Below are 14571 nucleotides of genomic sequence, written 5' to 3'. Positions count from 1 at the left end.
TGGTAAAGCCCATGATGAAGTTTAGTTTGTCTGTCATGGAGTTATCAGATTGTGTTAAAGCATTTTTCTGAGGGTGCAAAAATTCTTGGTGAAATGGCATAGACAATTGTATTTTCTGTAATGCAAAGTGAAGAACAAGAGATCTGTGAAGACTTACGTTGATTTTTCAGCTTCCAGCAATGCCATTCTATCCCCAGGCAGTGGTCTACCGTGGCTCCCCAGAGCCCTTCACCTAATGTCATTCTGTCCCCAGGCAGTGGTCTACCATGGCTCCCCAGAGCCCTTCACCTAATGTCATTCTGTCTCCAGGCAGTGGTCTACCATGGCTCTCCAGGGCCCTTCACCTAATGTCATTCTGTCTCCAGGCAGTGGTCTACCGTGGCTTACCAGAGCCTTTCACCTGTGCAGCACTCTAAACTCTGAGGACATCCAGCGCCTGAAAGACTGGCTCTCTGAGACCTGGGTGAACCTGGCCATGGTGAACTACCCGTACCCGGCCAACTTTTTAAAGCCTTTGCCTTCTTGGCCTGTCAAGGTAACAGGACAATACCTTGTACTCATTTATAAACTACTTTGTGGCTTTCATCAGAAAAAAACCGTACTGATGATCCAGGGGCTCCATGGAGCTAGCAGTTTGGAGCTGGAATCCTGAGTTCAGCCATTTTCTAATTATGTTACCTTGGACATTTTAGACAACCTTTCTTAGCCTTAACTTCCTTTTCTGAGAATTGGAGATAAAAATGCATCAGTACTGTGTAAGACCAGTGCTCGGTGTTAATGGAATAATTACCAAATCCCGGGCTGTACTTTGTATATGGAGCTCATCCAGTTTTGTGATCTATGTATTATGTCTGAATGTGTGCAACACATGGTGGAAACTTGATAAATGACCACTTTATTGAAGTGCTAAGATTATTCAGTGAGCTGCTAAACATTCTAAATGCTACACACCATGAAGAGTAATCACTATGCTGAACACCAGAGTGGGAAGGGTACCTTCTAAGTGCCAATGGGAGGACATGACCTTAGGCTGCTGCTTACCCACCAGCATCCTGAACAAGGTCCTCTTCCTTCTTGAGTTGCCCTGTCTTTGCTTGTCTGCCTCAGGAAAAAAAAAAAAGATATCAATGGTTACAAATGCTTATGATAAGATCCAAATAATATGGACCTGATAAGTGTAAAGACATTGATTAATAGGTTCTACAAGTGCATGAACACTGTCTTAGTTAGGGTTTCTGTTGCTGTGAAGAGACACCATGACCACAGCAACGCTTATAAAGGAAAACATTTAATTGGGATGGCTTGTTTACAGTTCAGAGGTTTAGTCCATTATCGTCATGTTGGGGCATGGCAATGTGCAGGCAGACAGGGTGCTAGAGAAGGAGCTGAGAGTTCTACATCTTGATATGAAGGCAACAGGAAGAGAACTGAGACACTGGGTGTGGCTCAAGCATATATGAGACCTCAAAGCCCGCCTTCACAGTGGCACACTTCCTCCAAGGCCATACCTACTCCAACAAAGTCACACCTCCTAATAGTGCCACTCCCTATGAGCTTATGGGGGGCAATTACATTCAAACCACCATAAACAATTTATACAAACTTAAGTTCTTTTTATATTTTAAAGATTCTTTTGCTGTCCACATCATTTGTTGTATATGTTCTTTAAGTAATGCCTTGTTAAGAACAAGAGTTTTAAAAAGCAAAGGATGGTTATGTTTTGAGGATACTTTTGACTCTACAGCTAGAATGGGTGCTGGAAATGAAAATCTAATTAATTATACAAGAACCAAGTTTCAAAAGTTCTTCAATTGTCCCACTGAAATACTAAAACTATTTCTTACTTAAAATTGGATTTAAGATAAAATAATTTCACTTGTTCTCAGAGTTATTTCCTTTTATGTATAAAGTAAAAACTTATACATAACAGGAAACTAACATGCATTGAATTAATCTGGGTGTTGATAACACAAAGTTATTATTATTATTTTGAGACAAATTATTATTATTTTGAGGCAAAGCTCACTTTGTAGCTTAGAGTGGTCTAGAACTGTCTATGTAGCACAGTCTGGCCTCAAACTCATGACCTCTTGCCTCAACTTCTGAGTGCCAGGATTACAGGCATGCACCCCTACACCTAAGCACAAAGTTATTAAAAAGAGCTGACATCTTTTAAGAGAGACATCTTGTATTTCAACCTGGATTTAAATATCAAGCTTACCTCTTTGTATTCTATTGGTATACAGCGTAAAAATGACACATACATCATCACTCCCACTTGAAGAACAAATGAATTTTTAGGTACTATTCTAAACAGAGATTGGCAGACTTTAGCTACAAAGAACTATGTTTTAGGTGTGATGGGCCTGATGGTTTTCTGTCAGTTAGTTTTGCAGCTGAAGCATGAGAGCAGCCATGGGCAATCCGTAAATGAGTAAGAATGGCCAATAATGCTTTATTTATAAACACAGGTAGCTGGCTGCATTTGGCCTATAGGTTAGTTGACTGGCTCATAATCTAGAAAGAACCATAGGGATGTAGCTTTTTAGTGTTCATTTTAAAGCTTATTTTATTTTGCAAAGTGACTTTTTTTTTTGCCTATAGTCATTGTTTTTTTTTTAACCCGAGATTAATTCTTGACGTCCTCTTTAATAATTTCTTGCCAAAATTATTCTATTTTTAAATTTTTAAATTTTTGATTATATTAAGGAATTCATTTTGTGAGAGGGTTTTGAAGAACATACATGCTATGCAAGCGCGCTACCACTGAACGACATTTCTAGGCTGAGACTGAGAAATTCTTGATTGCTTAGAATACACTTACAATTTTTTTTTTCTGGACCACCCCCCCCCCCTCAAAAAAAATGAAAAGAAAACAAAAAAACCCAAAAAACCCACGTGTTTTACAGTTGGTTCGAGAGCCTCCCGTTGCCTGCTTCTCCTTCCCTTCCCACAGTCAGCTGCCCATTGAATTTTCACAGATTCTTTTTCACCGCACCTCGCTCCTAAACTGAGCTTCAGGATTGCTTTTCTGTTCTCTGCTCATTCTGCTTCTCCTTTCTTGACCCTATCTGTCCTCTCAACCCTCTAATCCCCGCAACACTACCCAGCTGGGGACTGCTCTTTCACTTGGCCGCCTCCATTTAGCCAGAACTCCGCCTCTTTCGGATGCACTTCCTCCTCTTTTAAAGGGGTGACAAACAGCAGACCTGTTCTGAGCAGCCTGTAACTCGGGCGTAGCCGAGCGAGAGACGGGTTGGGGTGTGGAAAGACAGCAGGCTATTTCCAATTCTGCCTGTACCACGTACATCGCCGGAGTGTCCTTGGGCGGTAACTAAATGCCGTTTTCCACGTCAATTCAGCTATCATTCTCTCTAATTTGTCCCTGCACATTGTCGCTCTTTGCTTTTGTTTACTGGTCACAGAAGCTGCCACAGTCATGCAGAAATAATCATGGACTTGGCGGGCAGGACACAGGGAGGAAGAGTAAAAGGAAATAGAAAACCCTCTGTCATTTGACGGTTCAGGCCACATTAAAAACCACTAGGCCTCTTCTTAGCGTTAAAAGCACTTTTAAGAAGGCTGAAGTCCCTTAAATTTTGTGGTCTTTCTTTTAGACGCTAGGCAATCAAACATTTTAGCATTTTCAGCCTAGCCTTCTGAGCATGCGGATCCACACAGTGAAATAGTAAGACATAAAAGGGGAAATCTCTTCCGTTTGTCTTGGTGTTTGATAATGTATGCACCCTCTCTGGGTGGCTTAAGCGGTTTAGATGCATTCTATGAAAAGAGAGCTTTTACTGACAAAACTAATGTGATTATCTGAGGCCGTGTGAGGGGGGTGTTGAAGCCTCAGAGAAAGAAAATCTGGTCTAAAAGCTGAATGTATCGGTTTAATCCTTCTTCTAATGGAGGGACCATACTCTGCAGAGAAGATTGATCTTTTTTTTTTTTTTTTTTTTTTTTTAACGTCCATCTTCTTCCTTTTTAAGAATTGTATCTTAGCCCCTCCATCCCCCTTTCTTTTATTCTAATGCCTAGCCTCCTAGGTACAGGCACCTAAGACTTTTAAGCAAACCATTATCCTCGCTTTCTCAACCATGTGTTGGCAAGAAGGGCAGACCACACTGGAGAGCGGATCTGATCAGTGTAAGGCTGCATGAATGTTCTGCTTTCTCCATCTCTTTTATTCTCGCAGCAAACTCTAGCTTTGCAGCCTAGGCTAGCCTGGAACTTGTGATCCTCTGGTTCCAGCCTCCCTAGTGCCGAGGCTGTAGCTTATGCCACCATGCCTGGCTTCCACACTATTTCTGTATTTTTTAAGACTAGAATTATTAAAATGGACTTCCAATGTTCTTACGAAATTCTTTCTTAGATTTATTTTTTACATGTGTGGGTGTTTTGACTGAGTGTGTGTCTGTGCACCGTGTGCATACCTGATACCCATGGAGTTCAGAAGAGAGCATCAGATCTTCAGGAACTGGAGTTATAGACAGTTGTGAACTACCACGCGGGTGCTGGGAACCAAACCCAGGTCCTCTGCAAGAGCAACATGTGCTCTTAACTGTTGAGCCACCTTTCCAGTCTCTTAATTTTTTTTAAAAAGTATTTCTTGAGTGTTTACTTTTACTAGGAAACAGAAAGTAAATTAAGTCTATTTGATTCGAGTGGCTGGTGCTGAGTCTCCTGTTAATCTACCTTTTTAGTTTCTTTTAAACTATTGCAAATGTATTTAAATTTATACTGCAACGAAATGACTCTAAGTTTTTATAAAAGCCAAATAAACTAGGAACATACAAAGACAACCAAACAATGAAAAGGCATGGGTTTACAAAGATACATGTGAATGCTGGGCCTTGGGACACAGGCTTGTAAACCTACCTACATGGGAGGCTGAAGCAAGAGGATTGCAAGTTTGAAGTCAGTGTGAGCAACTTGGCAAACTATATTCTCTGTCTGTCTGTCTCTCATGCACATACAAATACACACACACACACACACACACACACACACATACACTCAAACCCAGACATATACACACTCTTTCTCACACACACACAGGCACACACAGAGACAGACAGACCCACAGGCACACACACACCAAACCAAGCTAACAACAACACACAAAATGATGCAGGGAATACTCAGATGGTAAGACTTCACAAAGAAGTGTCTGTTGTGATGCCATGGGCTTCCTTCCTGCTGTCTAATGAAATCACAGCCCCTCCATAAATAACTAGTAGTGAAAGCGCTTGCCCTAATCAGGTGGCTAATATTTGCAAACTATCAGGGTTAAGAGGAAGTATTACATGAGGTTGTGCCAAAGTTGCTGATGTTTGACTCATAAATGTGACTGTTTCCTATGGTTCACCTTCAACTCAATATTTATTTATATGCTTTATGCACATTGCACAGCTGATTAAAAAGTGTGTGGCTATCTCTTTTGAATCACCGTACCCTTGAGTAGCCATGAATTAGTGTAGAGAGTGTCTCTTAATACAGTAGTGCTTTTTGAAGCTTTGGTATTCTAAATAGTATACAAGGAGTCTATGGGTTTGCACTTCTTTTACATAAAGGCAGCTTGTCAGGATCTAGTAAAGGCCTTACAATGTTTGTCTCCTTTGAACCAGTAATTCCTGTAAGAAGTTATCCTGAAGTCATTAAGGGTAAAGATTCAGCCGTAGAGATATGCAGGTTTATTTGTAATAATAAAAGGTCACAATGTGCTGGATGGTGGTGATGCACGCCTTTAACCCCAGCACTCAGGAGGCAGAGGCAGGTGGATCTCTGTGAGTTCAAGGTTAGCCTGGTCTACAAAGAGAGTTCCAGAACAGCCAAGACTGTTATACAGAGAAACCCTGGCTTGAAAAACCGGGAAAAAAAAAGTCACAATGTTTCAAATAAGCAACCTCAAGGCTTCATCGGTTCCTCAGCTCCCCAGCCTCACGGTTCCTCTATGAATTGTTTTACATTGGTGAGTGTCCTTCTGAAGGGTTGGTCAGAACTGGACCTTGTCCTCCCAGGAGGATCTGCCCTCAGAAGGGCAGTGGGCCCAGGACTCCCCCCTAATCAGGTCGTGAAATTTCCATCAGCAGAGACCATATCTCTGCCCGTGATGTTGTGGAGCTGCAGAAACCCATGTATTGTTATCTGGTGCCAGCCTCCAGCCATTCTTGTGTCTTTTAGGAGACAATAACTGCTCTTTGCAGAGATGCTATTCATGGGGACTCCTTTTCTTTCCTCAACAGAGACCCAGTGTTCCTGCTCTAAGGGGGGGGGGTGTCTAATGCCAGCATGTGAGTCATCCCCACTTGCTACTGTGCCTTCCAAGAGTTTTAGGTATTTGTACATCAGCCCCTCTTTTCTCTTGCCTCGTTTGCATCATCCGCTGGCCTCATCCAGCTCACTGCTTGAACAGAGTGTTTTCCTCTGAATCTACTCTGTAATTCCGTGCTGGCCCTGGAAAGAACTGAGTCTGTCAAGGGCGTCAGATTCAGAAAGGAGTGAGGCTCGGCAGTTGGTGATGGATAGAGTCCAGTACATTCCGTGATTGGCTCGTGGGTTCCGTACCATTTTGTACATTTCTAACTGCTGTAGGTCTTAAGACTGCTTTCTGAGAAAAGTCATGTTTTTAAATGTTAGGTAACTGTTGGTTTACCATGAATAATTAGAGAGTTTTTGGAACAATAAATCACTGTTTTGACTTTTCACTGCCGTTGGCGTTCCCTATGGCTTTAGGTGCAATAAGGTTGTACTTCCAGTTTAGCTCAGTTCTGTTTTTTTTAATGTACATCTTGAACATGGGCACGGTGGATACTTATGACCTCACAGTCACCTTTTCCTTTAAACATTTATATCTATCTATCTATCTATCTATCTATCTATCTATCTATCTATCTATCTATCTGCATGTGTATGTGTGTGTGGTGTGTCTGTGGATGTAAATGCTATGTCATGCATCCAGAAGTCAACTTGTGGGAGTCGGTTCTCTCCTTCTACCGTGTGGGTCCTTCAGATTAAACTCACGTTTTATAGTAAGTACCTTTACCCACTAATCTGTCATACTTGACCTCATAGTTTTTTGGGGTCAGGTACTCACTGTGTCGCTCTGGCTTTGCTGGAACTCACTCTGTAGACCAGGCTGGTCTCAAACTCACAGAGATCTATCTGACTCTGCCTCCTGTGTGCTGTTACACCCAGCTCTCATAGTTATTTTTTTAAAGGTATATTTATATGGATATCGTATTTGTGATTTTTCCTCACCTTCAGAATTTCTAAAACTTGTTCTTAGCGTCTATGCATATGCCCTCTTCCTTTTGGAAAGCCATTTTTTTCCAATTGAAAAAATTGTTTATCTCTCACAGTCAAGAAAGCTATTCACCAGCTGGTGAGATGCCTCAGTGAGTAAAGCATTTGCCTGTCCAAACTTAAGGACTGCTGCTCAGATCCCCAGAACCCACACGAAAAGCTGGGTGGATGCCATGGCCTGCAAGTCATCCCAGCACTCAGAGTAGGAGACAAGGGACTTCTGGAGCAGGCTGATTACCTAGACTGGCCAAAATTGTGCTGTCTGGGTTCAACTGAGAAACTCTGCCTTAAAAATTAGATGAAAAGGAACTTAGGAAGACTCTTGATGTTAACTCAACCTTCAGCTTCCACATGTACCTACACACATACATACATACTCCCACATAGATGTGTGACTTACATGTGTGAACACACACACACACACACACACACACACACACACACACACACCATGAAAGAAGGGAGAGCTCTCTATATTTGCTAATATATGACTTCTTGAAGTCATTTGTCTAAGAACACGAAGCACCAGTTAATAGTCCGTAGAAAAATTGTTATGAATGGGCTGAGGCAATGGTTTGTTTGGCAAAGTGAATTGTTTTATAAGCATGAAGACCTGAGTTTGATCCCCACAAACCATGTAAAAATGCTGGGTATGATGCCTTGTCTTTTTGCTTATAATCCCAGGGCTGGGGAAGCAGAGGCAGGAGGATCCCTGGGATAGTCTAGCTTAACTGATGAGCCCAGACCAATAGGACTCTGTCTCCAAGAAAATGAACAGCGTTTTTGAGTATGAAACTTGAGGTGGACCTTTGGTCTCCACACTGGAACACACAAGAATGTGCTTGCAAGCGCGTGCGCGCGCGCACACACACACACACACACACACACACACACACACACACACACACGGAGGTGGGGGGGGAGAACAAAGGAGAGGCACAAAATTTTCCATACAATTTGTTTCTACTCTGTTTTCAAATTTCCCCTTTTCAGAAAGGCCATGTTGTACTCTGGTCCGAGGCAGCACGGTGATGGGGGCTGGACACGTTCTTCCTTTCTTGACTAGGGGTATGTCTCTAGCCCAGGCTTCATCCTCCATCCAGGACCTCTCTTTGAGGCAGAACAGGGCTTCATCCTTCCTACCCCTTTCTCTGAACTAATCTCTTCTTTTGGTCAGATTTGCCTATTTTTTCCATATGAAGTGGGAAGAGAACAGTTCACTGCAGTCACATCAAAGTGTTGACAGGGTACGATTGGGAGTAGTGTCTTTGTCATTGAAACTGTTTCTATTTTCATGAGGAAGCATTTTCCTATGAATATAGTGCAGTGGAAAGCATGTCTATTTCAGAAGTAGAGAGCTGTAGGAATAAATTTCAGCTTTACTTTTTACTAGCTGGTGAACTGGAATAAAATGATTTGACCTTACAGTCAGTTTCTTCTAGGCAAAGTAGTGAACAATAATCTTATCTGGTAGGGTAAGCAATTTGAAGATGAGATGATGTATTGGTTATAAACTCAAGGCTTAATAATCAGTAAATGTTGTTATGATTCAGCTATGATTCCATTGCTTGTGAATGTCCCCTAACATTTTATTATAAAATATTTCAAATATACAGAAAAGTTGAAAAACATTTGATAGTGAACACTCATAAACTTACCTTGAACATGCTAGGGAAGTACTCTACCAATGAGCTACATCTCTAGCCCTTACCTCCTAAATTTTATAAATAATATTTAAGTATATTTGACTTATCACGTGCATATTCTTCACCTATCAATCTTTTTATCCATCTTATTTTATAGATTTCAAGGTAAATTACAGACATCTTCCCCTAAATAATTAAAGTTTTGTATTATTGAGTTCAATATTAGTTTATGATGCATTTAATAATAATAATAATAATAATAATAATAATAATAATTTTTTTGGAGACAGGTTTTCACTATGTAGCTCTGGCTGTCCTGGAACTCACTTTGTACATCAGGCTGGCCTCGAACTCATAGAGATCCAATTGCCTCTGCTGCCCAAGTGCTAGTATTAAAGGTGTGCAATATTATGCATGAGCCTGGTTTATGATGCTTTTTAAACAATTTAGTTTAACATATAGGGGAATAGACTTCATTATGACATTTTCATACATGCCTAATTTTGGCTGATTTCTCTCCCTCTTTTCCCCTCCATCTCTCTGTCTTCCATTCTTGCTTCTATCCTTCTGCCTCCAGTGTTCCCCTTTCTAGTTCTAAATCATGATTCTTCTTTTTTGAGGGGAATAAAGATCTACATAAAGCAGAAACCACAACTTTATGTGTAGTATTTGATATGTAAGTCAGTCTGCTATGAAGATACGAAATATTTCTGTGCCTCAGAAAGTTTCCCATTCATCTTCTGGGCAGTCCTCATTTTGACTCTTAACACAGAGTATTTCCTGAGATCTTCAGAGCTAGAATTCAGACACTTGTTATAGGCTGGTTACAGGGGCATTTGCAAGCTGGGTGGTTGCATGTTATGCATCTGGTCATACCACAGATGTTGGAAGTAGGAACATTTTTTCCACAAGAAAGCTTGCAAATTTTTCATAAAAACATAGCCCCGCTATGAAAATGCAAAGGAGGCTGATGGGAGTATATGGACCAAAGAGAGAACAAGAGGGTGGAGGAGTGGGGAGGAGACAATTTTTGTTTGAAATGCCAAAATGAAACCCAATTCTTTGGATGCTAATTTAAAAACGAAACAAAACAGTGCTTCATTCGGCAAATAGTTTTCTGAGAACTTGCTAAGCACTGTGGGAAACACTGTAGAATCAAATGAGTACAAATGAGCATTTTAAAGGTTGTGATAAAAACAGAACCCGAGTAGAGCAGAGCACCAAGAAAGGGGGAGAAGTTTGGCTTTTTCAGACCTGGAAACACAGATAAGGACAATCTCAGGGAGAGGGGAATATTAGAACTGAGTATTGTAAAGGATGAGTTGGCCAGCATTCATAGAGTTAAAAAGTGAGAAAAGAGATTTGAGGATGAGTAGGGGAGGAAAGTGTATGGTGGGGATGGTTTTCCTGAACTCGGAGCAATGGCTGTATAGACTAAGCTGGAGTGGGAAGTAGATAGGGCTTTGCATAACATGTGAATGCCTACATTATTTCTGCAGTGCAGGGAAAATTATACTCAAGAGACAGAAAAACTTAAGCAATGCAGTTAGATTTGTTTTTGATTGTTCTGGCAGTTGCTATGGAGCCTAGGCTGGCTTCATTCTTGCCATACCCCTGTCTCTGCCTCCAGTGTGCTGGTATTACAGGCATATGTAACCATGCCTAGCTGGGTTAGATGTTTAAGAGAGCTTTATGATCAAATTATAATTGTATTTCTTCTTTGTGTTATTATACTTTAATTTTATATTCATATCTGACTCTTCCTCTGTTTATCTCTCCAAAATGATAGGAAGTGTGCCAGTATCTGACAAATCCCTATATGTCGGATTCCCTGCTGGTACAGAACATTTACCAAGCTCTGAATGTATATTACAATTATTCAGGCCAGACCAGATGCAATAATATTTCTGAAACAACAATTGGCAATTTAGGATCCCGGGTTTGGGGCTATCAGGTAAGCATGTATGGCTCCCGAGGCAGTCTTTCTTTTTGCTGATGCAGTTGTGCTACAATAGCGATCAGACAAGAGTTTATCACCTAACCTGCATTCAAGTCTAGATGCTGTTGCATTACACTGTAAGACTACCAATAAGTTCATTTGTTCATTCATTCACTCACCAATCACGCTGAGTGCTTATCATTGATCAGGCTCTCCTCAGTTTCAAAGATAAAGACATAAATAACATGATCTCACCATCAAATAGTGAGAAAGATAGATGCACTGACACTCAAATAGGCCTTGGCAAGTCCCGGAAAGGAGGCATTGTATGGACGTGTGACAGAAGTGAAGTCTAACTTCACTCTCTCTGCACCTGCATTCTTTTATCTGCACAGTATGACTAATGATTGCAACCAGAAACTTTTCTGTGTCCCATAGCCGCTCAGTCCCAAATAAATACACTGAGGCTTATATTAGTTACAAACTGTTTAGTCTATGGCTCAGGCTTATTATTAACTAGCTCTTTCATCTTAAACTAACCCATTTCTATTAATCTGTGTATTGCCACATGTCTTGTAGCTTTACCTGTGTTCTATTACATCTTGTTCCCCTGGCAGCTCTTAGTGTATCCCTGACTCTGCCTTTCTTCTTCCTGTCTCTTTGTTTGGATTTCCTGCCTGGCTTTAACCTGTCTTGCCACAGGCCAGAGCAGCTTCTTTATAACCAATGGTAGCAACACATATTCACAGTATACAGAAAGCCATCCAACAGCAAATAATGGTGATGACACTTTCCTCCTAAGGTTGCCTTTAGGGTTAAATATGACCATAGATATGAAAGAATGCCCCTTGCAAAGAAAGGAATACAGAGTCTTCTGTGACCTTTCAGCCATGTCTTTCTTTCTTTTTTTTTTTTTAAAGTTTTATTCTTCTCTCATACTTTACATCTGGACCAGTTTCCCCTCACTTTATTCCTTCTAGTCCTTTCCCCCACTTCTCTTCTTCCCAGAATCAACTCCTCCATTTTCCTTCAAAACAACAAAAAGAGCAGGCCTCCCAGAGATATCCCTGAACATGGCCTAACAAGGTACAGTAAGACTGGGCACAAACTCTCATATCATGGATGGACATGGCAATCCAGTAGGAGGAAAATGTAACTGGAGTTTTCCTGTGTCCACTCGGCTCCTGCAGCTGCTCAGACCCAAGTAAACACACAGAGACTTATATTACTTATAAACTGTATGGCGGTGGCAGGCTTCTTGCTATCTAGTTTTTATATCTTAAATTAACCCATTTCTATAAATCTATACCTTGCCACATGGCTCGTGGCTTACCGGTATCCTTACATCTTGCTTCTTATGGCAATGGTGGCTGGCAGTGTCTCCTGACTCAGCCTTCCACTTCTCAGAATTCTCCTCTCTGCTTATCCCACCTATAATATACTTCCTGCCTGGCTACTGGCCAATCAGCATTTTATTTATCAATCAATCAGAGCAACACATTCACAGCATACAGAAAGACATCCCCAGTAGGAAAAGGGTCCCAAGCACAGGCAAAAGAGTCAGAGACAACACCTACTCCCATTGTTGAGAGTCCCACAGGACCATCAAGCTCCACAACCATAAGGTATATGCAGAGGATCTAGCTCCGACCCATACAGAGTCTATCTCTTCAGTTTTGTGAGCCTCTATGAGCCCCTATACCCCCTGGCTCTATGGGCTATGTTCTCATGGTATCCTCAATCCCTCTGGTCCCTACAATCCTTCCTCCCCCTCTTCTGCAGGGTTCCCCTGGCTCTGCCCAGTGTTTGTCAGTCATGTCTTTCTATGGAGAAATAAAAGTGTTGTGTGGCAGGGATGTAAAGGGGGTGGGATTGGGGGGGGGGCTGAAGCTCGATTACAAGTTTAGACACTAGCTTTGCTACTTACTGATGATGATGCTACTTATTTTGCTACTCAGCAGCTGAATGGTCTTGAATAATTCATCTCTTCATTTCCTTTCCTGGATTGCTTTTAGACCTGCACAGAAATAATCCTGCCTTTTTGCACGAATGGTGTTGATGACATGTTTGAACCCCGTTCATGGGACTTAGACAAGTATTCCGATGATTGTTATAAACAGTGGGGTGTGAGGCCACGGCCTTCCTGGGTCACTACCTTATACGGAGGCAAAGACATCCGTTCACATTCAAACATCATTTTCAGGTGAGTTCTGTTGGTCCCAAGAGGAACTTTGGTTGTTGGGGACCCTTGCAGAATGGCTGAGAGAATAGAATTAGGAAAGTGTGGGGTAATAAAACAACATAGAACACAACAGTGACCTTATTAGGCTTCTATTAAAAATCTCTCCATCATGAAACAAAACATTATCTTTTGTTCTCAGGTTGTGTTGTTACTGTTAGTAATTATAACATTAATATTCAATATTGGTTCAACCGACACTTTTGAAGTGCCCACTCTTTTCCTTCCAAGTACTGTAAGACCTGAGGCACTTTAAACAAATTACCCAGAATCCTCACAACTACTTTGAGAAGTAGTTGTGATAGCCGTCCTTTTAGTCAGGAAGATACTCAGAATCACTGAATTGAGACACTTACCGAAGCCCAACCAGGTAGTTGTAAAGGGAGATTTCTTCCTTGGCCTGGATTCCTACAAACCCACTTGTTCTTCTTTGTCAAGATGTAACGCATTTGATACTGGTTCACACCAGAATGAACTGAGTTGGCTCCAAGCATGCCTGACTGTGATGTCACATGTTTCATGTCTGGCTAGGTTGTCTGCTATTCAGCCGGCAGCTGGCTAATTAAAACATTCACCAAGGTCTGGGGACATAACTCACTGGTAAAAGTACTTGTCTACTATGCAAGAGGCCATGTTTCATCGCTAGCACCAAGAAAAGCAGTTGTGTGAATCTGTGGACACCAACACATACATCTTCACTAGAGCTGTGGTTAAATTTGCGAGCATCTTTCTTTTTACACTCTCTCTTAAAGGAGTCAGATTGGATCCTCTGTGTACACACAGTAGTTTCTGACAAAGAGAAGTGTAGACGAATTTCTAAATGGTCTTATTAAATAAAAAAAACATAGAGCCAGAAATTTGGGTTAAGGCCTGAGAGAAAGATCAGAGAAACAGGACAAGCCACAAGCTAACCTCACCTCACCAACTCTGCAGCTTCCAAAAAGGAGCAATTTCCTGTCTACTCAGGCTTATATGCCTTCCTGTTCTGCCATCTGATTTGCTCTCTGTCTAGCTACATCACTTCCTCTTCCTGGCCAGCTCTGTCACTTCCTGTCTGTACAGGCCTCCAGAACTCTATGGTTGGTACTAGGATTAAAGGTGTGTGTCACCACACTTGGCTCTGTTCCCTAGTGTGGGCTTGAACTCACAGAGATCCAGACAGATCCCTGTCTGCCAGGTAAAGGATTAAGGGTGTGTGCTGACATTACATGACTTCTGTGTTGTGGCTGACTTTTTCCTTTGATCTTCAGGCAACCTTTATTTATTAAAGCACAAATAAAATATCACCGCATTTCAGCACAAATATCACCACATTTCAGCACAAATAAAATATCACCACAGAGAAGTGCTGAAGGTTGCTGCCAGCCTTGATTAATATATGCCTCTGACTATCAGACTCATGCTATTTTCTAGCCCAGCAGATACCTGTTTCCAAATAA

At 41.4% G+C, this 14571-nt stretch overlaps 1 protein-coding gene across 1 annotated transcript in view; it reads left to right on the top strand.

Annotated features, from left to right (window-relative positions):
* Positions 1-14571, top strand: part of LOC131917442 (lysosomal Pro-X carboxypeptidase-like) — a 63484-nt gene that overhangs the window by 42519 nt on the left and 6394 nt on the right. Inside the window, exons 6-8 of the mRNA XM_059271260.1 lie at positions 366-535; positions 10744-10908; positions 12909-13096. Of these exons, the coding sequence (XP_059127243.1) occupies positions 366-535; positions 10744-10908; positions 12909-13096 (523 nt within the window). The remainder of the gene's footprint in view (positions 1-365; positions 536-10743; positions 10909-12908; positions 13097-14571) is intronic.

The sequence above is a fragment of the Peromyscus eremicus genome, chromosome 1 (assembly GCF_949786415.1).
Source record: "Peromyscus eremicus chromosome 1, PerEre_H2_v1, whole genome shotgun sequence".
NCBI lineage: Eukaryota > Metazoa > Chordata > Mammalia > Rodentia > Cricetidae > Peromyscus > Peromyscus eremicus.
This window is presented reverse-complemented; position numbering and strand designations above follow the sequence as displayed.